Source organism: Trachinotus anak, unplaced genomic scaffold (assembly GCF_046630095.1).
Source record: "Trachinotus anak isolate AG129_WGS33_773 ecotype Australia unplaced genomic scaffold, CSIRO_AGI_Tana_v1 ptg000033l, whole genome shotgun sequence".
In the NCBI taxonomy this organism is placed as follows: Eukaryota; Metazoa; Chordata; class Actinopteri; order Carangiformes; family Carangidae; genus Trachinotus; species Trachinotus anak.
The window spans coordinates 6,633,017-6,660,247 of NW_027273884.1; the positions used below are offsets into that span (position 1 = coordinate 6,633,017).

General features: G+C 40.7%; 3 protein-coding genes across 5 annotated transcripts; all 3 read right to left on the minus strand.

Annotated features, from left to right (window-relative positions):
* Nucleotides 1-725: 725 nt before the first annotated feature.
* Nucleotides 726-18,609, minus strand: galcb (galactosylceramidase b). Of its 2 annotated transcripts, none has more exons than XM_071471224.1 (17): nucleotides 18,405-18,609; nucleotides 18,228-18,296; nucleotides 18,086-18,149; nucleotides 17,608-17,721; nucleotides 17,147-17,286; nucleotides 14,676-14,714; nucleotides 11,878-12,008; nucleotides 7,745-7,900; nucleotides 6,855-6,979; nucleotides 4,188-4,315; nucleotides 3,844-3,933; nucleotides 3,665-3,754; nucleotides 3,400-3,544; nucleotides 2,817-2,997; nucleotides 2,555-2,718; nucleotides 2,270-2,346; nucleotides 726-1,143 (listed from the first exon to the last, which is right to left on the minus strand). In XM_071471224.1, exons 1-17 carry the CDS (start codon nucleotides 18,543-18,545, stop codon nucleotides 1,000-1,002), a joined length of 1,998 nt encoding a protein of 665 aa, XP_071327325.1. In that variant the 5' UTR covers nucleotides 18,546-18,609; the 3' UTR covers nucleotides 726-999. The 2 variants fall into 2 exon arrangements, with proteins under 2 accessions (XP_071327325.1, XP_071327327.1); XM_071471226.1 differs by lacking the exon at nucleotides 11,878-12,008 and adding an exon at nucleotides 14,330-14,457.
* A 300-nt stretch (nucleotides 18,610-18,909) lies between these two features.
* On the minus strand, nucleotides 18,910-27,080 carry LOC139614201 (GTPase IMAP family member 9-like). Its single transcript, XM_071471381.1, has 2 exons — nucleotides 26,943-27,080; nucleotides 18,910-22,326 (listed from the first exon to the last, which is right to left on the minus strand). Exons 1-2 carry the CDS (start codon nucleotides 26,962-26,964, stop codon nucleotides 21,563-21,565), a joined length of 786 nt encoding a protein of 261 aa, XP_071327482.1. The 5' UTR covers nucleotides 26,965-27,080; the 3' UTR covers nucleotides 18,910-21,562.
* LOC139614200 (GTPase IMAP family member 9-like) lies at nucleotides 23,019-27,079 on the minus strand. Of its 2 annotated transcripts, XM_071471379.1 has the most exons (3): nucleotides 26,943-27,037; nucleotides 26,134-26,180; nucleotides 23,019-24,318 (listed from the first exon to the last, which is right to left on the minus strand). In XM_071471379.1, exons 1-3 carry the CDS (start codon nucleotides 27,035-27,037, stop codon nucleotides 23,351-23,353), a joined length of 1,110 nt encoding a protein of 369 aa, XP_071327480.1. In that variant the 3' UTR covers nucleotides 23,019-23,350. The 2 variants fall into 2 exon arrangements, with proteins under 2 accessions (XP_071327480.1, XP_071327481.1); XM_071471380.1 differs by lacking the exon at nucleotides 26,134-26,180 and having other exon boundaries at nucleotides 26,943-27,079.
* Nucleotides 27,081-27,231: the final 151 nt, after the last annotated feature.

Sequence of the window (27,231 nt, forward strand, 5' to 3'; positions counted from 1 at the left end):
TTATTTTTAGCCTCATCATCCTCTTCACTTGCACAGTCACCTCACCTTTGGACAGACAGCTCCACCTCAATCTAAATGGCAACTGTCAGCTCTCAGTCAACACTGAGCCTGGTGTGATTTCTATGTGTATGAACTACTACTGAAATGACACACAGCAGCCTACGCAATATTTAGTAGCCAAGTGTACAACTGAGCACTACAGTCAAATTAAACTTCTGGCCCAACCATAGGCCTGGGTCCTCTCCCTGAGTCTGGCCTGTTTACTTCCACATCTGGGCAGGTCCAACTTTAATGTAGTATCAAGAATAAAGATGTGTAACTGTCAAAATACTTAATCTGTTGCATTTGCACAGATGCAAAGCAGCATCCTGACCAGGATTTGGATGCTGAAGACAGTATATCCAAACATGACCATCTACCTAATCACATACTTTATATACACTCTGTTGTCTAGCCACAGTTTGATTTTGAATTAAATCTCTGAATAAAATATTTAGACCGATCAGACCTCCTTGAGTCTCTGTGGCCTTCATAGTGTCCTGGCACGGCCATCCAACAACCTACACTCTAACCTGAGCTCATAACTTCCTCAGATAATGTATTTCAACAAGTTAACGTTGAACCCAAGTAACCTGCTCCTGCTGTTTGTTAACATTAACATGTTATTTCATCCACAGTTACTCATAAAACTGCCTAAATGTGCCAATGTTACTGCAATGAAAATCAAGAGGTATATAAAATCCTTTTATTTCATAAAAAAGAAAAAAAAATCATCGTGAAAACTGACATTTATCCCAAATGGCAAATTTTAAGGTGTGTTCTGTTACATGATGTTTCCTCTCTTCCCCTTAAATCTTGTGTGAAACTTTTTAAATCTTGATGAAGAGAAATAAACTCAAATCTACATTTAGCACTTAGTGTAGTCAATCATCAATCAAGTCAATAAATTAATCAGAATATTAACATCACAGTGTAAATCATTAGTTCACGGTTAAATCATTATTCTGCAACTACGGCAAAGTTATCAAACTGTGCCAGTTCAAATGAGTGTGTTCCTATAGCAGCCCAGCCGTTCGTTGGATTCAGGACCACAGCGTTCTTCCACAGTGGGTATCCATTCAGCAGCCCTGACGCAACCTGGCCCTGCAGGACACAGATGCAGTGGAAAGCTTTACAACATACACTTATCTGCTTTATTAGATGCAGTATGACTCTTTATAGACTATCTTCTTGTTCATCCTGACAGTCAGTCACATGGAAGCAGCTATAAAGCATTCAGACGGGTCTGACGGATCAGCACTGAACAACATTATACAAGATTGTTTGCTCAAAAACAAGGTTTATTTTTCTTTATCTACCGGACTTTCACCTTCAGAGCTGAATGAAGTTCTATCAATCAAAGCAATCAGTTCTACAGGACTTTGAACTTTGCAAAACCTCAGTGACACTACTCTTAAATGATGGATGCATATCTGGTTGATGCTCCAAGCTCAGAAGTAATTTTACTGAATTATTCAGTTAGATTTCCTCAGGCATGGGCACAAATATTTAATGCTTGATTCCTACTATGATTTTGTGGCAAATGGTGATTACCAAAATCTCAAACATCACCAGTACTTTAGAGAAAGCGTTAGTTATTATTAGTTTGACAGGCTTCAACGTTTCACCACTAAACTGTAAGTGGTATAAACTGTGAGTGAGATGTACACCAGAAAGAAATGGTCATATATTACATATCTAACATTTTTAGCTTGATTCCATCGAATAAAAGGTAAAAAGTAAATTATGTAATTTCCCAACCACATCACAATACATTCTCCATTTACATAACATTGCTACATGAAATACTACACAGTTTGTGCCATGTAGGAATCTAACATTATGTTAATGGAAAACGTATTGTGATGTGATCTGAAAAAGATATGGAGATGAAAACTACAGTATGAAATCAGTGAGGTGTTGTGAGGGAGGAGTCTTGGAGGACGTCTGTTGTTTCTGCAAACCACTAGATGTCACTGTGATTACGGAGTTCAACGTCCCGTAGCTAAAATACTTTTCCTTTTAATGGCATCTGTCAGACAATACCAAAGCAGCTTCTCCTGTTTAAAAAGCTGCACGACACAATACAAAGATGCAAACAGTCAGAGAAAGAGCAGACAGACTCATCAAAACTAAGGTGTTTATCACATTGTTGAATCCACCTTTTGAAAAACTGAAGTGATTATAGAGGAGACAGATTTTCAAAATCCAATCTGAAATCTTCACTTACCGTCACAGTGAGTGATAAGGTGTGCCAGCCGTACGCTCGGGTACCAGACTTACCCTCTGCAAGCACAGTCTGACCAGCTGTTGACAGCAGAGCAGAACAAAGAGGCACATCAATAACAGAATTCAACCTTTGACTCACGATGGTTTGGAAGTTTGAAAACAGATTTCCTTTGTACTTCTATCTTTTTTTTAACTTCTTCTTAACTACTAAAAACCCTGGTGCTCTTGGCTTTGTTTTTCAGTTAACAGTGAAACGTGTAATGAAGCAAGCAGTGATCCCTCCGACCCAGATCATTGGTGACTTTGTAGGTGCCGTCTGCAAACACCCAGAAGAAGACTCCTTTAGCGCTGCGGATGGACTGGCCTCCTTTATCCACCCTGGCTGCTATGAAAACACCACCAGTCTTAACACGCTCCATGAAGACGTCACATGTAACCGTCAGGTTCTGCCTGTAACACAACAACACAACAGCGCAACATGGATGGAGTCCTGGATTTTAGACAGTTGCTGTATTTGTCTAAGTTGCTTTACAGTGCCAACATCTCACCATTGATAGTCTCCTATGACGCTGATGGTCTGATCAGCATCTGTCGCCCATGTGATGGGTCTCTCAGTCAGAACCTGTCGTAATGTGAAGGTGTGAGGTCCTGGATCAGTCAGGTTGATGTAGTATTCAAACACCCCTGTCTGGTCAGCAAAGTCTGGAGCTTCAGAGAAGGGAGGGTTTCCTGCGGAGATGGCGGAGGTTTATTAAGGCTGTTGTTTCCTCACCATTTTGAAGTATAATTACTTTAAGCTGCCAGGTGTTGCAGAGATCTGACACTTGGCTCTCAGCAAAAGAAAATGACAAGAATTTCTAGTTTATTTTCCAGGACACAACAATGTTTTAGTACAGGATACTGTACTATATGTATTTTATTCTCCCTCTTTATTTAAAAAAAAAAGTAAAATACAGTTTCTAATGTGGGTATGTTGTCCAACTTCTCATATCTAAATCTAAGGTTTACTAAAGTAATTTGTCAATTTCCTGAACTTGTTTTTTTTTCTGGTCTGAAATACACAGATTAGAGCTGCATGACCAACTATATTAAGAAATGACTCATCCTTTGTGTTGTGTGCATGATACTTACGGACATTAAAGTCATCCTTGTAGGCTTTAGGGAAGCGAGCTGAGGGAGGTGGGTCTGGGTAACTGCCCTTCTGCCCTGTTGTAATCGTGGTTAAAGTGTAAACCTCGTCTTCTTCCAGATTTAAGGTGAACGATCCGTCCAATAGCTAAAATCATCAAACACATAAAAGGCAGTTAGATAAGACCTTGTTAAAGCATCAGCTCGGTGCGAGCTTCTCCTGGAGGATGAATCTTTCCTCTTGAATAGTTCTAAACTGTCCCTTTACCTTCAGTGGAGTCAGTCTCTCAAAGAAGGAGGGCTTTTTGGTCTTGAAGTTAAACTGGGACCGCCATACTTGGAGTTCTTGGATGGACACCTGGGGAAGGGAAAAAAAAAAAGCTTTGAATAAGAGAAGAATCCCTGAATAACTTTTAGCAGTTTGATGAAAATCTCAGAGGAACTTACAAAGGATCCCTTCAGCTGGAAAGTTGCATTCTGGGATGTCACATTGAATGGAAGGAGAGGAGGTCTTATGCAGACTGAATGATCATGAGTCTGTGAAGGAAACAAGCAATTGTGTATTTCAAGAGCAGTTTTAGTCTTTTTGTGTAATAGTGTAACTACAGTCAGTGCATTTTCTGCTTTGTTATTAACAAAGATAACGGCTGAACACCTGACAGCTAAGTCTGAAATCTGAAATGTAGCTGTCTTCATCTTCTGAGCCGCTGCACCCTCAAAACTTATGTAATAATTAAGTGAAAACGTAATGAGCAATGTTTTAAAGCAAAAAGCAAAAAAGCCTAACTTGCCATGGTTTCTATGACAATGGTGAGGTTTCCTTTCCCGTCAGTCAGGGCAACATAACTTCCCCCTTGTGCCAGATGTCCCACAGTCCGCAGGTAGGTCCACCCTGGCTGGGTGAACTGTGTGGTGTGGGCTACAAGGAAAACAATACAGCACCAGTTACTTATTAAACCTTTTCTGTATATAAAATGATGTTGTCCACATACAGATGAATTGCACTATTTTTAACTTTTACAACTAATGCATTCATAAAAGTGAATAAAACTGGTCCTTGAACTGACCCCTGAGGCACACCTGTGGTGACGCTCAGAAAGCTGGACTGAAAACCATCAGACACAACAGCTTGTGTTCTACTGAGGTAATTTGTGAATCAGTTACACTTTTAATGCTGCAGTCAGTACCGAGAGCGTTGAGATAAAAGTGTTCTCACCTGATCATTTAACCAGACATCAAAGTCTGGAAATTATTTAGCTCAATGGACTGACCCTCTCTATGCAGAGAGGCGGGACATAAGCTTTTTTTTCCAGAAGTTACACTTTCACTGGGTAACAATGAAGTAGAATTATGTGGTAATGATTTCACCGTTTTCAAAAGCCTTGCTGGGTTTCATCATCAAGAAAGAAAGAAATTGCACATTGAATAGCAGAAGAAAACATAAAGAAATACTTCTTATAAAATCCTAAATGTTTACTGCTCCTAACTCAGCCTGTAAGTCCTCCATATGTTAATACAGCCTCAAATTCTGTCGGAAATACCCCAGTTTATTGGGTTTTAGGTGAGGGGGATAAACACCTGTGTGACTTGTGAAACGACACGTTTATGTCACGTGTGTATCATCTTTCATACTGAAGTCGTGTGACAGTGTTTCCTGTGACCGTATCACCATTTCTGCTGAATCCTGTTATCATCTCCACTGATCTGAAGCAGAAGTGAGAGAACAGGCACAGACTGCACAAAACATTACAGCCAAACAACCTGACTGCATCACACACACACACACACACAGAGTTTACAGACCATCTGCTCTTTAACTGCCAACTTTACTCAAACTGCAAAGTGAGAAAATAAAGACATATCGTGACAACATGTTGAAGCAGTCACCAGTTTCTAGTCTGCTGCTGCCCTCCTCTCAGTCACCACATCACACACTAACTAACTCAAAAATGGATGGTGTCGTCCAGACTCCAGGTTTCACCAAACAGACACAGTCTTCGCTTCTTCCCTAAAGACCCCTTGTTTGTCTTTAGCTTAGCATTTAGCTTAGCAATGGGAAATCATCTGTTTACTTCCTGAGCCCTGGCACCTTCAGGGAAAATTGCAAAAACAGGTGGTAGTTTCTGCAGAACGTTTACAATAAGATGAGAAAAAAAAAAGCAGAGCTAAACTCGGGCAATGTCAGCTGGGATTGGCTCCAGCCCCCCTGCGACACGGTTCAGATAAGCAGTATAGATAATGGATGGATGGGTTTCTCATCTCAAAATTTAAGACATTTAATGATGGACTTCTAAAATCTAAGAAAATTTAAGACTTTTTAATGATCTGATATCTGACTGACTGCTAACAAAATAACTAGTTATGTTTATTTCTTCCATTAATAACACATTAATTTATGTTCAGTCAAATAATTTTCAAAGCCAAGTTTCCTCCTTGCACCATCCAGATCAAACCACACTACACACAGCTAATCATCACACAGTATTTCCTGACAAAACTAAAATCCTTTTTACTCTGGCTTCAAGAACGACTGAGAAATGACCTTCAGATTATCTGGGTTCTCTTCATGTTCTTGCACATCACAGCTTTTGATTTTCTTTGAAGGTCCCATATTGTATAAAGGTAGATGTCCATGTGTTTGTGATTATAAAGCAGGTCTAGGTTCTATATTAATACTGTGAAAGTATCAAAGCCTCAGTCCACAGAGAAATGCACACAGCCTGTATTCAGAAACTGAGCCTTAAAACCAGCCGTCAGGACTTCTGGAACTTTGTGATGTCACAACAAAGCAGTTATGTCAAGTCCAATCACAACAGAAGTTATCTCAAGGCTCTTTCCAAATAGAGGAGGTCTAGACCTTCTCTTTATAGTATTTTTTACAAGGAGCCAACAATGAAATCACTGCCCTCAGTCATGCCCCAAGCCCCGCCCACCTAGACCTACAATCCAAACTTGCAGGATTTGGTTTCTCTGAGTATTTACCGGTGTATTTTTATTGGATCACTCAGAAAACAGTCAGCCAATCAGAGGAGAGGCTGAGAGATCCAGAGAGAAGCCTGAGAGAGGAGATGTGAAACTACACTGAGATGGTTTTTAGTTCTGAAAACCACAAATATATCTTCTGATGGAGATCAACACTTCAGATAAAACACTGGGAAAGTGTGACATATGGGACCTTTAAGATATTTTGTTCTGCACATCACATTCTCCCTTTATAGTTGTAATAAGCTAAGCACAAAGGTCATTCTTATTACTGCTGGAGCTGCATGCACAGTGGTGTGACTTTTTACGTGAATATAAAGTGATGTTAGCTCAGGTTTTCTAGCTGGAGCTCCTGCCTCAGAGGCCGTCCAGTTGCACTGTTTCTAGCGGCCTCTTAAAAAGTGCAGTGCACTATTTGACTTTCTGTGCTCATATCAGCACAGCATCTGTCTCTGCACGCTGGATCTGATGCAGACCTGTGATCCAGATCGGAGAGTCCACCACATAGTTGCCACTCCAGGGCTCCTCAGCTGTCATCAGCCCGTCTCTGCCGAACGGCAGCTCCTCGTAGTAGCTGGCCACCAGGTTCCAGGAGATGGTGCTGGAGGAAGAGTCACCATGAGCAATGAGAGAGCTGCACACAGGCTTTCCCTGCACAGTTACAGTCACTCGTAACCTCACTGCGGTTTCTCTTTCATTTGCTTAAAACTGACTCACATCAAGCTGGGTACTTAATTCTGTGACTTTTCCCCTGTTTAAATGAAAATGAATGGATAAGTCACTTCAGTCTCTACAAACATTCATTTCAGGTTACATCCACAGTACCACGTTTAAGTTTTTAAAATTAAATTTTGCTAAGTTTACGCCTGCTGTCCACACTACTCCTGAGTTTTCGAGCACCCTAAACAGAAATGGAAATGATGACATAGACGTCCACATTCGCTGCCTGATTGTGTCTTATCAGCCTTGACTACCAGTGGTGAAAGCAACATGAATTACAAGCGTCATGGAGCTTGTTGTCTTTGCTAGCAGCTGCTGTTCAGTTATATTTAGCATTTTAATGTTACAACTGAACTTTGCTGTTCCTTATTTAGGGTATTTTCTGCAACTAATCAACTGCAGAATACACAATCGGCCTCCTGTTTACCGGCTTGTGCATGCACAGTGCAAAGTGAATGGTCACGTGATGTGCGCTTTCAGGCGTGATTGAATGGATGGAGATTATTTCTGATACAGTCATCTGGACAGAGGTCACCCTGGTTAATCAAATGAAGCAGTGAAATCTGATGAAATTCTGTAATCCTACTCAAACAACTACATTTGCTGATTATTTTTGCCACGAAGCATTGCTCATGTATTTACGTACGCAGTCATGTATCCGTTGACGTAGTTCTGGTTGAGGATGCGAGCCCAGCAGCCTGCCCCCACCTCATCGTTGAAGGTGCTGTAGTCCTCCGAGGACCACAGCGTCTTCTGTGTCTCCAGGGCATCCAGCACTGTGGTGGTGCCTGGGTAGTGGGCCCTGAATGCCACACACACAAGGTAAAGGTCATGGGATCACATGATAACAGAGCTCTAGAAACTAATTTTAGAAATGCAACATCTGATTTAATACAAAGCAGAAAACTTGACAATATGTGAGCTAAGGTCTGAGTGACTGAGGCATTAATCGACATGTAATCAGATGATGAATAAAACAGCCCAGCGATTTCACACAACCTAAAGAACAATCTGGAAAACAGTGTGTACGTACTGAAGCTTCAGTGGAAATCCAGACTGACTGCACACTGATGCATCTGTAGCACTGAGTGTCAGAGAGTTATCAAAGTTGGTACAAAATACTTTGTCAGGTTTTCAGTTGGGTTGGCCACTCTTAATCTTTGATCTGATATTTCCTGATTTTAATATTAACTTTTGTTATTAAATATATGATTCATAATATGTTTTATTTAGCCCATATTATGAAAAGCACTGAATCCTGATATGTTGATGATGAAAAAGGGTTTTGAATATGGTTTCTGCCCCATATTCATTTCACTTACATAAGCATTTGTGATGAGGATGCGTTGGAATTGTTTATTAGTGAGGACATGTTACAGCTGATATATAAACTGGGTCACCATTTCAAATATACAATCACCAATGTGTTACATTAGATACATAATTTGAGCTTTAAATTGTTACTATATTTAATAGCAAAATCTTGTAATGCAGAATTGAATTGTGTCAGTAATTGTATCTTTATTTGTCGTAAAGTGTCCACATTTGTGTTATTTTATATCTCATATCTACTGCTAGGTTGCACAATATCCAGTGTATCTATATAAAGTCTGTTACTGGAGGAGAAGTCAGACCGGGCTTGTATCCCCCAGGTGAGTGGGTGACTGTTACATGAAAATCTTTCAATATTAATATATGAATGTATATCCTATCAGAGAGAAAGTAACTATATTGACTCACAGAATGATTATCTGTGTATCAATTAATTTGTCTTCATCAGCAGTGTCATTATATAATTTATAACAGAGAATTTTGATTGTGGTTGTCGTTAGACCGTTGGCCGTATGATTTATTAGTTAATGGTTACTGAACGTGGCTACAGTTCAACTCATGAGTGTTTTAAGTTTCCTTTGATGATGGTTTTCTTTGACACTGAATAGTTTTACTGTGACCTGGCTTTTAGCCACCAGATCCAGAAGTGCTTGTAAGTAAAAAAAGTCAATGAATCGGCATCAGAGCTGTCTTTGTCTCTGTCTGTCGGAGTCGACCAGTCCTATTCCCAATTCCTAATAAAGAGCTCTGTGAGTGCATATGCAGATAATGATGCATCTAAGCAAAGATCGTGTAATCATGACCATGTCACTGTGGCCGTCAGGGTCTGACTGGAACATCACCACTTCATCATTTTATCCTGTTAGACATTTGTGTTCAACTGTGTCAGAATCACAGAATGAATTCTTTGTGGGGTCACAGTGACCTTTGACCTTTGAGCAAGGCAGCATCTAACTGGTTTAACATAATGCTGCAGCTGCGGTCGATTAGCTTTCTATCACTTTTCCTTGGTGAATGTTTGTCTAAGATGAGACGTGTTCATGTTTGTGAGCTGGATAAGAAGCAGACTCAGGCTAATGTGGACTGTTGTTGTGAGTCTGTGGCTCTTGTGTAGCAGGTTGTGGTCTGGCTCAGTGGGACACAGCGCTGACGTGTCCCACTACTTCATGAAAGATTTGACTGAATGCATCCAAATAAGGTCTCATACTACACAGAGGGATACTTGATGCAGAACTAGCAGCTGCCATCATGAAAACAAAAGATTGTAAATAGAAATTCTTCCCTTTTGATTTCAGAATTTCTTTTTACAGATATGTGCTGGAGCAGACAAAAAAAGCTGTTTAATTTCAGCTGGACTTTAGAGTGATGGTTTGGGTTATTCCACCTGTTTGATGAGAATAAGATGAAAATATTCTAAAGAAAGCATACAATGATATTAGCTTTTTTCTGTTAGCATTTTCTTGAAGTGTCTAAAACACATTTTCCCCTGTGTACAGCCGGTAATACACCGACTAGGGTTGTCACAAGAACCGATACTTCCGGTACCAAGTCGACACCAACACGCAAAAAAAAAACATCGATACCTGCTTTTTCTGGAACCGTCAGAACCGAAGATTCAACTTTTCCCGCGGCGAGCCGTGTCGATTCTTGGCGGAAGTGACGGGGGCAGTGTCCGCGTGTGAGCAGCACAGAGCAGTCAGCGGCGCTGAAGAAGAAAACCTGAGCCAATAACAATGGCTTCAGCAGGTGGGAGCGGAAACAACACGTCGGCTCCGTGACGAAGCAGGTACGAAGAGTCGCGAGTGGAAATATTTTGCATTGGAGGCGGATGAATACGGAGCAATTCTAGACACAAACAAGCCGACATGCAAACAGTGGCTGGTATTAGAGGTTTTAGTTTTCAGGCTCCACACCACTGTAGTTTAGTTATTTATCTGCATATTTATAAGAAGAAGAATATTGTTTGTTTTATATATTTGAAGGCTCCATGCCACTGCTGTTCTTTTTTGAATGTAAATAGTGGAATATTGTTGTTATTTATTACCATAAAGCACAGTATTGCTTGTTTTTATAGTGGTGTTAAATACTTGACAGTTTAAAGTAGTTTTCAATAAATTAGTGAATTAAAAAGTACATGGGTTCTGTTTTTTTTTTTTTAAGATATTTTTGGGGTATTTTTTTTTTTTGCCTTTATTGACAGGACAGTAGAGAGTGGGTTAAACTATAACTGAGTCCGGCCTGGATGCAGCGTCCTCCGGGTCAGCAGCGGGGGCCTGAGCCGCTGCAGCCCGCTGCCCCTCTCTGTCCCTGAGGGAGGAACCGTCCTGGACGTCCTCATCATCGTCTCTCTAACTCCCCACGTCCTCAGTGTGTGCTCAGTATACAGTAGCTATATGTTCAGAGGCATTCATCATTTAAATTAAATCTTTATAAAAAAACATTTTGATATATTTTTCATTTTCAAATCAAATATCTGTGAAACAGAACAGTGAAACATAGAAAGAGCAGTGACGGGACATAAAGCTTCACTACAGCCCTGCAGTTTTTTTTTAAAGCAGGCATGCCGTATAAATCTGCTTCTCAATGACAGAAAGTAAACGTAATAACTTTATAATTTTTTTTTGTGAATGTGACTTTCGGCTCTAAAGCTTCAGACTGAATGTTGTTGCTGTATAATCCGTGTTTAAAGCCCCGGGCCGGTCCTGGATCAGTCTGTTAAACATCAGTCCTCCAGCAGAGCACTCGTGAACGCGAGCGGCAGATCGAGAACGTTTTTCGCTCGTTCTCATCGCCCAAAGGCATGATGGGAGAGACACTACTGCGCAGTCTCTATGGGCCGCATAACGCGGAAGTAACCCGGAAGCCAGAAACTTTTTCGGCGTATGCGCCAGGCGAGCAACTTGTATTGAACTGAATGGGCGCCATTTTTAGATCCGTCATCCAGTTCTTATAATACATCCATGGTCGGGAGTCGAACCGGCGCTCGCCTGCTAAGAGCATCCGCTCATGTGGTACGCGCCCTGACCACTCCGCCACAGGAGTCGACTACTGAAATTCTGGTATCGTGACAACCCTAACACCGACTATAGATAAGTGCCTCACACAGCCACATGTAAATAACCCCAACTGTCACTCTATGGCACTGATTTGATAAGACGTCTCTACACACAGACAACACACAGACAGATGTCCAAACACCAGGTATTACTGTGACATGCAGACAAATCAACCAGAATCAGCTCCCGAAAACATGATCAGTGCATCTCTAACAGCTTAAAAATAGAATAACACAACATCATGCACACAAATCAACACATGCTGTTATCACAGGCGTATTATTGTTATTATTGTTGCTGTTAATAGCTGAGTCTTTCCATGCACAGTCACAGGTTAGAGACAGACTGGCACGCCAGCAGCGTGCACAGGTCGCACAGAGAAGGATCCTACCCTATCACGTCTACGGCTGCGCTGAGCTCGGGGTCTAGACGCAGAGACAGGGCAATGGGCTCCCACAGGTTGTCACTGGCTACGATCCTGACCCTCTCCAGACCACTTTTATCCAGAGTGTAGCGCAGCAGCTGGTGCAGCCAGTCACAGTCACAGTCGCAGTCGCACAGGAAGATGGAGAGAAGACACCGATTCACAGGTTTGACCATGCAAACCACTGTGGTTTGTCTTTACAGTATCTGCTGCAATCATGTAAGTCTTTCATTGGCAGAGCAGTTTGTGGCCAGGGCTCCCTCTCTTTCAGCTCGGTGTTTGGTCTCCACCAGCTCCTGAGAGCAATATCTGTCTCTTTAGCTGCTGAAAGCTCCACTACGGTCACCAGCTGCTCTCTGACATCAACAGAACATTGATAAGAATCTATTTTGACTATTGAATCAAATCATATTTGTCATTTATTAAGCAAAACATTTGCCTCCAGCTCGTGAAATGTGAGAATTTGATGCTTTTCTTTATCATAAATGACAGTAAAGTGATTCTCTAACAAGACATCTACATGTCAGGTTGGGCTGTGGGAAATGATTAGACGCATTTTTCACTATTTCTGATATTTTTACAGATACAATGAATAATTGACTAATGGATAAAACAATCAGCTGATTTTTGATTTTACTTTTAGTTGCAGATGTTCAATTTGGTTCATTTCCATTCAATTCACATTCAGTTATGTTGCATAGATAGCAGTAGTTAACCTTAGACTGTAAATTTGCTCTTATGCCATAACTTCAACAACACTTGAACATACATCTACAAAAATATAGGCTAAATTGTAAACATATTAATCAGTATATAAAAGGCAGATCAGAAACTTAAAAGGAACAAAGGAGAATCCACACACTGTTCACTTTAGTCCCGTGGATTCACCTGTTTATCCTTGGTGTAGAAGTACATGCTAGATTTCCTACCTGACAGTCATACAGTCCTGTTAACTGTGTGCTCACATACTCTAACTATTCACATCACAGCTGGAGTGAGTCAAGACAGCTAACACAGACAGTTATCATCATCTACATCATTCTGAGGGTGAATCCTTTTTTTGAGCTCCATCAGCATGACTCTACAGAAACGTTTTAACCTCAGCCGAACAGTGGCTACATTCAGCGTGTAATTGTAGTTATTATTGTTATCAGTCATTTTACTGTTGTTTGTTTTTAATGTTATTTTCTTCCCTATTGTCATGGATTTATTTACATTATTGTTTTGCATAATGATGTAATGTTTACTTGTGTGGACCCCAGGCAGAGTGGTGGCTGATGGGGATCCAAATAAATAAATGAATAAATGCATAAATACATCTAGAGATATTGATTAGCACAGCTTTAAAACCACAAATGCAGCACTGTGTTTTCATTTACATGATGGCAGCAGCATACAGCAAAGTTTACATCATCACAATGACTGGTCTGACTTTAGTGGTTAAGTTGTCATGCTTTAAAGGGAAATACTTTGCCATGAATGTCGATGTACTACAAAAGGAGCATGAACATATGCAGTTTATCAAGTTAGTCTATGACTGAACTGTCACTATTCACTCTGAGTCCAGCAGAAAAACAGCCACAAACATTCAGCTCACAGGTCAGATTTATAGAGAAGAGGGACTGTCCGGCAGAGCAACGAAGGTGCTGTTCACCCAGTTTAAAGGTCGCATAGTTTACACCTCTCCAGTGTTTGTTGTTTTTTTTAAGTGTTGATATCTGAGCCTCTCCTCTGATTGGCTGACTGTTCTCTGAGTGATCCAATAAAAATATAGCAGATTTCAGGTAAACACTCAGAGAAACCAAATCCTGCAAGGCTGGATGGTGGGTCCAGGTGGGTGGGGCTTGGGGCGTGGCAGAGAGCAGTGACCACTTTGTTGTGACATCACAAAGTTCCAGACGGCTGGTTTTAAGGCTCAGTGTCTGAATACAGGCTGTGTGCATTTCTCTGTGGACTGAGGCTTTGATACTTTCACAGTATTAATATAGAACCTGGACCTGCTAAACGAGTGAGATTTCTCGAGTTGTCATCAACAGCAGAAATTGTAACTTTCCTTAGTTTACTGTGTATGTTTTGTGGTGATTTTTCATTAAGTGTGTTTGTGAATTGCAAATGTTTGTCTGACCAGGTCCTGCAATATTAACCCATCTACACACGCAGAAGAAAAATAGCTTTAAAAGTAATAGTTGTAGTAGTGACTCACTTTACACAATATGGGACCTTTAAAGCAAAGACCTGACATTTCACCACCTGTGCGTCACGTGTTCAGTCAGTCAGTTGTTAGGGATCAAACTGTCCTTCAGTGACCTCACAGCACACAGTGACAATCATGCATTTACACTGTAATTGTTGTGCCACTGGGTCGAATGAGCAGTAATTAAGCACCCTCTGAATGTGATTTGAAGCCAACTGTACTTACCCAATCACTGCAACAGAATCATTAAGGCGCAGGTCAACCATCATAGAATTAGCGACACTCCAATCACCGTCTGCTGCGATGATGCCAACACCACTTAGACCCACTTTATCCAGCATGTCCCGGAGCACCTTGGCAACAAAGACATGCTCTCAGGAACCCAGCTCCAACTTGAAATCCCCTCCTCATCCACTGAGACTCAAACTGTGTCTCTCATGTGGGACACAACTCAATGTCTGCGGCTGTTTTTCTCCTCAATCCACAGTTGAGACTAAAATTACCCATAATGCACCAACAACTGTCAGTCAAATCAGTGAGAGGACAGTGAAAGACAAGAGCTTAGAGTTACCTTGATGTACTTGCTGTCGTAGTTTCGCTCATTCCAAATCTGAACAGATGAAAATGAATTTTAGTTACAGCGCAAACTTGTCAAGGTTCATCTGTGACCTGCTGCTCAAACTCAGTCCAGTTCTACAAGCTCAACATTTTCATGCAAAATGTTCACATGCAACTGAGCTTAGAGCCCGGACATCTAACTGAAATATGGTCACCAAGTTAGATGCAATCAAAATTCTATTTTAACTTGTATTTCCATAGGTCTGGCTTGGTTACTGTAACTGCTCTGATATCCAGTTAGGGTCACTGGGGGACTGGAGCCAATCCGAGCTGACATTAGGCAAGGGTGGGGTACACCATGGACAGGTCTATCACAGGGCTGACATAACTACAGTCGCCAATTAACCTGCATCTCTTTGGACTGTGGGAGGAAACTGGATCGCCCAGAGAAACCCACACAGGCAGGAAGATAACTGGCAAACCCCACACAGAAAAGGCCACCATGGCCTGTGTACCACCATGCCTCCCTAAATGTGTGTGAATACCATTCATTTTCTAGATTAAAAAATAAAAATAAAACAGAAAATAAGGAAACAAAAATATTATTACTCCTGAATTTGACTGAGTTAGTTAACTGCAAGTTACTTTAGTCCAGTCAGGTCAAGTCCATCTTTTCTGTCAAGTCAGTCGGGGGTTTAATTACAGCTGCTGTCTGGTCCAGCTATAAAATAAGCAGATGGATGCCAAACTGCTTTCTTCTCACCACTTCCTCACAGCACTGCACCAGCTTGAATTTCAGTATCCTCATTATTTAAAAAAAAAAAAAAAAAAAAAAAAAAAAAAAGCCAAATGGAGGGATTTGGCTTCAAGAGTGGGGTGAGTCTGTGACAGATGGAGGTGTGTGTGATGAGCTAAAATAGAATAACCTCCTGTGAAAGTGACAGCAGATCAACACATGCTGTGTTTTTACTGGAGTCCAGTTCCTGGTGTAGTTGATGTCATTCACATGTTGCTCTGTTTCCATTAGCAGAAAAAAAAAAAAAAAAAAAAAAAAAAAGCCTTGCGGCTAAACAAGAAGCATGGAAAGAAGACCTCGACACAGATATATTGTCAGAGGACTGGCAATCAATAATCAATATGCATGAAGGCTCACACTCAATCAGTTTATACTCAATTTAGATTATTACAATATAAATGGCTGATGAGAACATATATTACGCCAGCTAAGCTAAACAAATACAATAGGAATATCCCAGATTTATGTATAAAATGTACCGAGGCGAAGGGGACACTATTCCATTGTATGTGGCAATGCTGTGAGATCAAATATTTTTGGGAACAATAGAAAAAAATTATCTCAAAAAACAAATCCAATTAATCCTATATTTTTTTCTTTTAGCACTCTATCCCAAAGGCCACAAATACACCAAGAGTGAATGAACAATGACAGATATGTGTCTTCTTCATGCCAATAGATCGACTGCAGTGCTCTGGAAAAAGGCTAGCAGACCAAGTGTTGTATATTGGGTCTGGTAAATGTCGGTAAACCGTTTCTTAGGAGAGAGTGATGTGGGATATTTTGAAAAGATATGGGGACCGTTTCATGTGTTCGTAAAAAGTAGAGATCTAGCAAATGATGAGGAAGAGGAATGAGTACTTACTAATGTAAATCTTGCAACAAGGTCCACTTGAGCTTAAACACCCTCAACGGAACTGGCCCTTAAGAACGATGCATAATCTGTCTTGTGGCTGAGAGATCAACTTTTGTGACTGGTTTGTTTGTGGGTTTTTTCTTTTACACTTGTGTAAACAGCATGTTTAACAGCATTACAGCATGTGCTTTGGACAATGAGGCGTGTCTAACATGAAAGGCATGTATGTGTACAAGTGTATGGTTAAGAAAACTTTTAATAAACATAAAGTTGGAAAAAAAAGCCTTGTGGCTCAGATGTCATTCCCATGCTGCTGCGCCCTGTTGGTACGCAGCTGTTAAAGGGTAACTTTCTTTTTTAGGTCTACATGGTTAACGGGGACAAAATCTTTGCCATAGGTGCAGTATTGAGTGAAAATGGTATCCCAGCAACCACGAAACAGCTGCTGTAATGTAAAAAACAGGTCAACTGTCCACGTCAAAGTACATCCACTAAAGTGGTTGTTTTGTCAGATTGTCATTGTCTGGATAGAATTTCTACAGATGATCCCTTTAGTTAAGAGGCAGCCGTTACACAGCTACCAGACTCCATTGACAAAAACAGTTATTTTGCCTCACAGAACAGGGGTGGTTTCTGGGATACCACTGCCTCAATCGGTTTGTTTGTTTGTTTGTTTGCATTACTGTGTAACTTTCAGTGGTGGAGGAAGTATTCAGATCCTTTACTGCAGTGCAAGTACTGAAAGTATGTGGTGCCAAAGCAAAAGTGCAGTTCCAGTCTGCATCACATGGCGCTCAACCAGGAGTGAGATTGTAAGTAACTGAGTACACACCCCAACATACTGAATGTCCAGGTCATGGTACTGCTTGGCACCGAGGATCCAGTTCACCACGTACGCTGCAGTGGTGTCTGGGAAGTCATAGGGCCAGTTCTTACCATGGCCCACCCAACCAGGAAACGCCCAGGGCAAACCTGCATGGAGACACAGACACACACAGACACACACACACACGGTTGACGCTGCCCTGTCTGCCATCAGTGTAAAGTATCAACATCAAACTAATGCCCTCAGCTGTTTTCAGCCTTAAGACCACATTTCCCATCAGCCTCGCTAAAGTTAAACTTGTGCTAGATTTTTCTCACCAGAATGTGTAGACAAAAAAAAAGTACATATGTTGCACTGACGCAGGAAATGTTGATATGCATTCAGAGAGATAATGACATTATATTTTTATCATAAACTGATCTCACTTTCTTATTCTTTCTTGGAGCAGGGATCACTCCCACTCTCACCTATGAGTGTGATGTTTGGGTTCCTCTTCTTGGCTTCTTTCATGAGCCACCATTCATAGCCTCGGAAGTAGTTCTCATCGTTCTCATAGTGCATGTGGGATGGCTCTGTTCCATCTGAAAGCGATAAGAGTCCCATGTAGCTTCAAAATAAAAACCATCTGTGGACCCAAGGTTTATTATGCATGGCCCTGATGTAAAACACAACATTCCCACTTGAAGTCAGCTGCCTGAGCTTCCCAGCACTATCAGTGCACTGTTTCATGCAGAGGGTGGGTTTAGGACCCCTGCAGAAAGCCACTGGGGAGATAGCCTGGGCAGCTGGGATCAGCATATATCAGCATGTAGAATGTTTATATGTATGTTGTTTTAATACACTTGAGTTGAATATATATGATTAACATGTATGTATGTGGCAACATAAAACACATTAATAGACATATTAATCAATTAGTAATTTAAATAAGAATGAAAAACAAACCAGTAGTTTGAGCATCTCCTCCGATCTCCACCTTCAGTATGTGCAGAGACGCTCCAAAGTTAGGCTGAAGACAGACACAGAGCCACAGCAGTGAATAACCAGGTACTCTGAACTCGACTGAATGATCTGGATCGTGTCTTACTTTGAAGAGGTAGTCCAGTATCTGGCTGCGGTACGGTTCCTCATAATTGACCAGTAACCGAGACGTCGCCTGGAGGAAGCCAGAGATGAAATGTTACACTAGTAAACAACTATGCTGACAGAAAACTTTCCTGCGGACAGTTTCGAAACAGGAAGCAGAAGAACAGGCTGAACTCACCCCTCCGCCGCTCAGACCTCCAATCCCGTCAAACACTCGCCCCAGTCCCGCTCCATCGTCCAGGACGTAACTGCGAGCGGAGCAGGCGCCCAGGAACGGGGGGACAAACAAGAGAGTCACCGCGAACACGGCCCGCTCCATCCCGCAGCACCGACCCCGGTCAATGGAAGCTGTGCGCGGCCGCGGCGTGCGGGTTCACGCCTTCTCTACGTCACATGATAACGCTGCGGAGCGGTCACATGATCTCCAGACAACCCACGGTGCAGGAACTGTGTACAAATCTAAAAGTTCGACGTAGTTACGTCAAAAAAGTGAATAAGCATCAAAATATGCTTGAGGTACCAAAAGTAAAAGTACTCGTCTGCAGAGGGTAAAGCTAAGCTGCTCGGTAGGATGTGCGTTTCAATGCGTTTAACCTGTGCTCATTATATCATTTGGTGTTAATAGCAATTTCACTTCATTTATAAATGTTATTTCCAAACAGAAAATATAGATTAGTTAAAATTTCAAATAAGATGGTTTTAATCGTTACCATTTTTTTCTACACAACATAGAGGCCACTCATACTCTTGAGACTGAAAAATGTATATTTTGACATGAATTTTGTACAGCTCTCTCTAATACAATTTGAAATGGAAAAGATATAAAGTGATAAACACAATATTTGATCCTGCGAACATTCAGTCCATATTTTGTACATGCACACTGGACAAAATGTGTACTCAGAGAATTAATGCTCGCAAAGATTCACACAAACATTTGCCAGACTTTCTGTTGGTTGCTGTGACCAATGATGACCATGAGGTGCAAGAAAGGACCCAGCCACCAGGGGCCCCTGCTGTCCACATAAACAATGTTTGGCTGCAGTTGGAGCAGCAGACTCTGCTTCTGTTTGCTTTAAAAAGATTCATCATCTCATACATTACACTACCATCAGTAATAAAAGAAGAATGAATGTAGAGCTGAACTGGTTCAATCTAGAATCTCAGGATATAAATCATTATTCCTTCTGTCATGTTACGAATGTGGCACATGAGCTGATTTGTGTCTGTGACCATTATGTTTCAAAGGACTGACTATTTGTATTTAATCGACCTACACTCAAGCATTCAGCAACTTAACAAAGAAAACACATTTAATGGTAAAACAACACATGAAACGGAAGAAGGTCTGATCATCTCACAAGAGTAAGGGCAGGGGATTTCTGCTTTCCTATGTCTGTACAAAAGAAGTCTTATCAAATCTGACTGTGCTACAGATCTATGTGGGAACAAAGATGCAAATTACTTTCATATATTTTGGATTATCCCCATTTTGAACTAAAATTGAAACTGTCTTTCAAACAAAATCCTTTTTAGTTTTGAGCCAATGTCCCTGAAGTTAGAGGAACTTGAATGGAGGAAGAAAGATGCATATTTGTTGAGACTGAATGCTGCAGGTTATCTAAGAAGTGGCTGACTTTTAACTAGAGAGCCAGAGGAAACATTTGTTAATATTTGTTGTTCATCCTTCGGATCACACTTTGTGTAAATATGCATCATACACACACATTCCAGTCTCATTTATGTATAGAATATTTTATTTTTTCTATTTATAACCCCATATGGATTTTTTTCCTCCTCATGCTTAAAATATATTTATATTCATATGATGTTCATATTCTCGCTAAAAGTCAATAAAAAGAGAAATATTTAATATAAATTAAATGTGTCAAACATGTTACACAAATCTACACAGAGCAATCAACAAAACTAATGTCTGAGCAAGTCATCATGACAGTGTAATACAATATCAAACATAAAATTTTATTTAACCGACTTAATCCAGTTCTCCAATTTCGCTTGTCCCTACAGTCCATCCATCCATCAGCTCACTCTCTTAACCTGCGGATCCTGCTCAGAGCCACAAAGGGATGGAATGTATCCCAGCATGCACTGGGATACAGAGCCCTCTGAAGGCAGGTAGACAGTTTATCTCAGAGCTAACACACATAAAGACTGTCTGCCTGAAGTATCAGTTCATAACAAACATCAGAGAATGAACAAATTACACAGCACTATAAAAACACATATACTACCCTCATGAGCTAACACAAACACTTTCATATAAACAATGCATCAAATTTAATAATAAAAACACAGGAAGTGCTTAAGACAACACAAAATCTCAACATCCAAGATAACATGATTCCTTAAGTTTTATACCTCTTACGTTAAATGAAGGGAATGTTAAAAAGATTCTATCAAATTAGGCAATTGTATGGAGACCCAGAGTGGCCATGGAGAGAAAAAAAACTGAGGCCACATTTTACTACACTGAGCACTTGAGAGGCTACTGCAGGATTCAGGTGTGATCACATTTGGTTATCAAATTAAAGTGTTAACATAAAGAATATACATATTACATATATTACATAGTACATATTTGGGAATAAGATTAATTGGATTATATTCACAGGAAGTATAAATCATGTTAATTGGGTCCCTTATAGCTAAATAAAAAGTCCCTCTAAATGTGAGGGAAATTGGTGTATTTTGACTGATTTGAATTCAGGATAACTCTGACTCCAGACTGAAAATCAATTATTTTTACTACATCAATTTTGAGATTTTCGAGCTGTCTGTGGGACTTTTATTTTGGAATTTCTCTAAACAACAACTGTTGTTCACTGTATGTTCTGGTGACCACATTCTTTTGGCCGTATAGTGTAAATACAGTGCACATGAAGACGTGAACATGACCATATGTAGTACAAAAAATATTAATATATAATATATAATATTGTGTAACTTGTGAACTCAATACAAATATTCAAAGATGCTGTTACTTCTAGCAGTGAACATTCAAGTCTTATTCTCAGTTTAAGAAATCACACATCTCCCCTCCGTCCTCCTCTCAGCCTCCGTCCTCCTCTCAGCCTCCGTCCTCCTCTCAGCATGACTGTATGCAGTTATACTAACTTGAGCACACAGAAAACCTGGGCAGATATGGTTGGACAAAAACATTGCTGGCTGAGTGCAGGTTTGCAGGAAGTGGCCTTCACTCAGTGGATAGAAGGACCTTGAGTCCATAAGTGCAACTACATATATTCATCTATTCACTATTCAGAGGATGGTGACAAGTTCACCTGCCTCTGAATAGCCAGAATGCCTCATCTCCTACTGCAGAAGACATTTACTGTGTTTCATTGACTCTCCCGTTAAATTAATTTCTCTCTCAACTTCAGCCCTTAGGGCGCTCCTCCTCTGCTGCTCTGCTTCCTTCAGCTCCTTTGAAAGTCTTCGTTTCTCCATCTTTGAGGCCTTTTTTGCCTTTCTGAACATCTTTGCTGTGTAGTGCTCTCCGTCATTCTCCAGAGTCATTCTGTCGATCTTCTCCAGGAGCTGATCGGTCTGTTCCTGGTCGTTCACCTGGTTGTTGAAGACATGATATCGCCCATAGCAAACCTCAATGAGCTCTTTGAGTTCTTCACTCTTTGAAACAAAGCTTTCAATAGTGTGTTTCTTCAGTTTGTCTCCGTGTGTGAACAGTATTAGTGAGTATTTCATTGCCTGCTCACCAAAGGTGCTTTGAATCATCTTGATAGTGTCTTTCTCCTCCTGGGTGAACCTGCCCAGCTTCAGAACCAACAGGAAGGCATGAGGACCAGGAGCAGACAGAGAGATACATGTTTTGATCCTCTTCAACACTTCTTCTTGGGTGAAATTAGTATCAAATAGCCCTGGGGTGTCAATGACAACAACCTTTCGACCTCCGACCTCTCCCTCAGCTCTCTTACATTGAAATGTCCACGAAGAAGAAGACAGTTCAGACTGAAACACTTCTCTTCCTAAGATAGTATTTCCTGCTGCACTCTTCCCAGCTCCTGTCTTCCCCACCAGAATGATCCGGAGTTCATCGCTCTTCTTCTGCTTGTGGGATTCTGTTGAAATAAAACACAGTAACACCTTTGTTTTTAGCTTTTTGTTCATTTGCTGATGGTACTGTATAAAACAATGAACCTAAATACAGGCTTGTACTCTAAGAGTGAACGTATCTAATAAGTCTTACAGTATGTATCCAAAGCCTGATCTTCTTTCTCTGACCCATTGAGCTCCATTGTTTCCAGAAACTACAACAACATCATTATTGCACATCAGAGACTGTCCTGTAAAAAACAAGCCCATAGGTCATCTGTGCAGCAGACCCATGGTTAGGAGGAGGTTGTGGTAGATGGATGGGTCAACAAAGATCACAATCTTTTCCTAACCCTAACCAAGCCATGACCATTATTATAGTAGGCATGGTGGCAAAGGTAGGCACACCACTGCTGGTACAGTTTGCGTGTTTATTATTGTAACTTTGACAACCAAGGTCCAGTACGCCTGCCTCTGTAGGGGTGCGATTTCAGGAAACACTCCTGTGGGTCATATCAGAGGGTTGAAAAAAGGATGGAGAACTGGTTGGCACATCACCATGAACACACACACTGTAGTTCATTTTGATTCAATCCCACACACGCTATCCTGCTGCTACAAGCACTCACTAGACCAAAAAACAAGTGCCAAGTGGCAGTTTCTCCTATCTTGCACGTATCTTTGCATGTATTTAAGAAATCAATGTACAGAATCCACATTTACAGTTTAACATAATTTAATTCAGATGCTACAAATGTACAATCATTCAATCATAATCCATCATGTTGAATTCATTTTAGTTACCTTAATGTTACATGATTTTAATTATATTACACAAGTGTACAGTCAAGACATTGTAAGAGATACAGTATAATACAAGCCGATAAACTCAGTTTCAGGTAAAATTATTTCAGTTATGAACAAGAAGTGATTATGAGAATCATCCTTAAATTATTTGTGCAGTTTACTAAGATTAAATTGCAAGTCACTTTTTAGGCCTGAAAAAAAACGAACATAAACATCATTATTTGACTGTATGTTCTCTTAACCTTACTGGACGTGACAACGCTCTGAGACTGTCACTGATAAAGCACCAATGCCAGCTCCAACAGCTGCTCCAGCTGCAATTCCAACTGCCAAACCGATGGGACCTGCTGCAATTCCAAGCAGACCTCCTACGGCAGCACCGCAGGCTGATGCTATGGCTACCACTGGAGCAGCAACGAACTCATTTGATCTTTCAGCTCGAGCTCTGGCGTCACACTCATATCTCATATGCACATGTCTCTCCTCCCTGCGGTACACCTTTGCTGCACATTTGCTTCTCAGTTCATCCAGCTCTTTCTGCTTCTGTGCTTCCATCTCCTTCAGTAGTCGCTGTTTCTCCTTCTCTATGGCTGCCTCTGCTTTCATGAACATCTCGTTGGTGTAGTATTTTCCACCATTAGCCATAGTTATCTTGTCAATTTTGTCCAGGAGTTGATTGGTTTGTTGAGGGTCTTTGACTTCGTTGTTAAAGACGTGGTATCGATCGTGGCAATTCCGAATGATGGCTTTCAGGTCGGCACTTTCTGAAATATAGCCCTCAATGGTTTGCTTCTTGAGCTGGTCTCCATGAGTGAACAACACCATCGTGCACTGAGCAGCATCTTCACCAAAAGTGGTCTGAATCATCTTCACAGTTTCCTTCTCCTCCTGGGTGAACCTTCCTAGCTGAAGGACCACCAGGAAGACATGAGGACCAGGAGCAGACAATGAGATGCACATCTTGATCCTTTTCAAGACTTCTTCTTGGGTGAAATTAGTGTCAAACAGTCCTGGAGTATCAATGACTGCAACCTTTCGACCATCAACATCCCCCTTGGCTTTATGGCATTCAGATGTCAGGGAAGACGGAGACAGGTCTGACTCAAATGCTTCTCTCCCCAGGATAGTATTTCCTGCCGCACTCTTCCCCACTCCAGTCTTCCCAACGAGCACGATCCTCCTTTCGTAAGAATCTGTGGCACCACCATATCCTGTCAGACAGAAATACATCGCATCATACAGTGCTGCATTCTTAGAGGCTGTGTGCATTGCCCTCTCAGCTGACTACAGTTTTGAAAATGAATGAGTCACCTATCACGAGGCAATATCAGAATGCACTTATCCTCTGAGCCATCAGTTAGGCTGCGATAAACAACCTGATGACAGTGCATTGTCCATGTTATCCAAATGATCTGTAAAGGCTGAGATTTACAAGTCAAACAACTGTTTCTACTCAGTGTCAAGTGTCAATGAAAATAAACTAAGAAAAACTATACTAAACTATATATATAAAACTATATATGCAAGGTTTATGGGCCTCTGAACAGCTTGTCATATGGCTTTAGAAAACCCCTCCATCCACACCTTCATGATTGGGGGGGGATTGGGGGGGACTGTATCCAACCATTTCTGTAATTTTTTGTACCCACTGATCAGACATTCCCCCCCAGCTTTATGCCCTGATTGACCAGCTGTGCAGAAATGAGCAAGGGGCCCAGGAGTGAACGTCTCTCACAGCTCTTTTTTAACTCTTGGCATAACTATTCTGTCACTTGTGAACAAATGGCTGCACTATGAATGCGTCCCAGGAGAGACTGTGTGGAAATGTGTGTCGTTATCCTCATATTGAAATATTGTCACACCCCCTCTTCACTATACCAGCTGGATTTTTCTGTGGCTGTCCAGAACAGGGATTAACACTTTTGATTTCAGATGTTCCAGTATAATCCAGCCTTGGTGACCTCTGGGTTTAGGCCATCAACAAGCTGAAACTGTCTTGGTTGTGTCCAGCTGTGGATATTATTAAATTATAAGTAAATTATATATTAATAAATTATTGATAAAAAAAAAGTTTGCTTAAGATTATGCCTTAGTATCATGTGACAATGTAACTATATGAATAATTTCCTGTATTAACAATTAATCACTTGAAAGCTACTAAACCTAGGCTGCTGCTGTAGGGACTGAAAGTAAATGGTAGGCGCTTTACAAGGTGCGCCACCACAGTGCCCCAGGTTTTTACTGTCATTTCAGCAGACTGGCCTGAATAAAAACTAATTCAAAATGCTTTGTTGTTGCAGTCGATAACAAAACACTTCGCCATAGATGCTGAATTCACCTGCTACTGACCCAGAATTTAAAAGTGAACTGATTTAAGCTGCACTGTTGACTTTATCTTCCACCCACCATCAGCAGAGCACATTACAGAATATTAGATGTTTTACCTTTTTTTATATACCTCTTGCCTCTAAGGTCCATTTTAAACACACAACCAGTGGATTCATTCATAGAGCAGCAAGGCCTTTGCATAGCAAGTTAGAATTTTTCATATGAATTTTTTAATCTGTCATAAAAAAATATTATGCATAGAAACCCTGCACAGAGTCTGATGTGTTTTATGCTATTTGTTGAGAAAAGTCTTCATACAAGACAAAAATGGAGTTGTCAAGCAGACAGGATGATTTTGTGCCCCTCTCACTTCTCGAAAGTATAAAAGGAAAAAGAAAGTATTGGTCCATTTGATCTTGAGAAGGCATCAAGAACACAGAGAGTTTCACCCACTGGTAAAGGAGCTCCAGTTTCTCTATTTCAGGATGTCATTTCAGCCTGATACCTTGCTAGTAATATGGGAAGCACATATCAAAACAAGGCCCACCAATCTCCATGAGTCAACTGATCCTGAACAGCGGCTGTTGATGTGACACACACATGCACACACACACGAGCTAAATCGCAGTTTTAAAATGAAAACATAGTAGTATGGATGTAGCCATAGACATATGGAGAGGAAATTCCCCCTTGCTTACCTGTGCCATGCAGTCTCAGATACCATTTTGAGTTTTTTTCTGTTTTCCTATACACACACACACACACACACACACACACACACACACACACACACACACACACACACACACACACACAAGCCTATTGATGAGTTTAACAGGTAATCCAAATTACGCCATTGAAGAAGTGCATGCTAGGTGAACAGCCTTCTGACTGGATCTACTGATATACCGGGCACAACGCTGCAACATCCATACAAAATCACGGCCAGTAGTCGCGATCAGTCTGTTAATCACAGTTTTCTGCCAGATGTGATACTTTCTTGGCTGTACTGGAAATCCCAGCACTTCTAGTTGTGTGTAATGGCTGAGATGTCTCATAGCCTAGTTCCTGTATGCTCAGTGTTACACCTTTTGAGATTATTAAAGGTGTTGCAAATACACACAACCACGTTTGTTTGCTCTTCATTTCATTTGCAATAACAATCCTTGTATGATTTTAGATATCTGTTATGTAATTACATTTCAAATTGTAATCCTTAACATTACAAAACACACTATAGCTTGCACACTAATGATGAAAAATAAAATATGTTTCATCTCAAATCTTAATTTCTTTCTCTGTAACTCTATAACCATATAAACATTGATTGCATTTATCGCCTAATATGAATTAATTCAGACAGTTCTTTTTCAGCTTTATAATACACTATCTCAATTGTAATAATCCAGAAGGATGTATTAATAAAATAAAATGTGGTTGAAATATAGATTGCTCTCTAACTAACTGAAAATGAAGGATTACACTGAAAAAAACAGCTGACTCTTACCTTGATAGTGTGCCCTGCTCATGTTGAACAGCTGAAAGGATCCTGCCGCTGTGTGTTTTGTGATGTATGACTTTTTTCCTCCTGACACTTGTCATTACTTTCTTACCTCCACAGGGCGTTCCCTCTCTCTGTCTCTGCTAGACTGGAATTTCTGAGCACAAGGAAGTAGAGCATGTTTTTTTGTTTTTTTAAATCTGCACTCTGAAGTCACAGGGTATGTGCAATGTCACATTTAAATACTGGAATTTAATGGAGATTCTTCATGTATAGAAATCAGCTCATACCACTT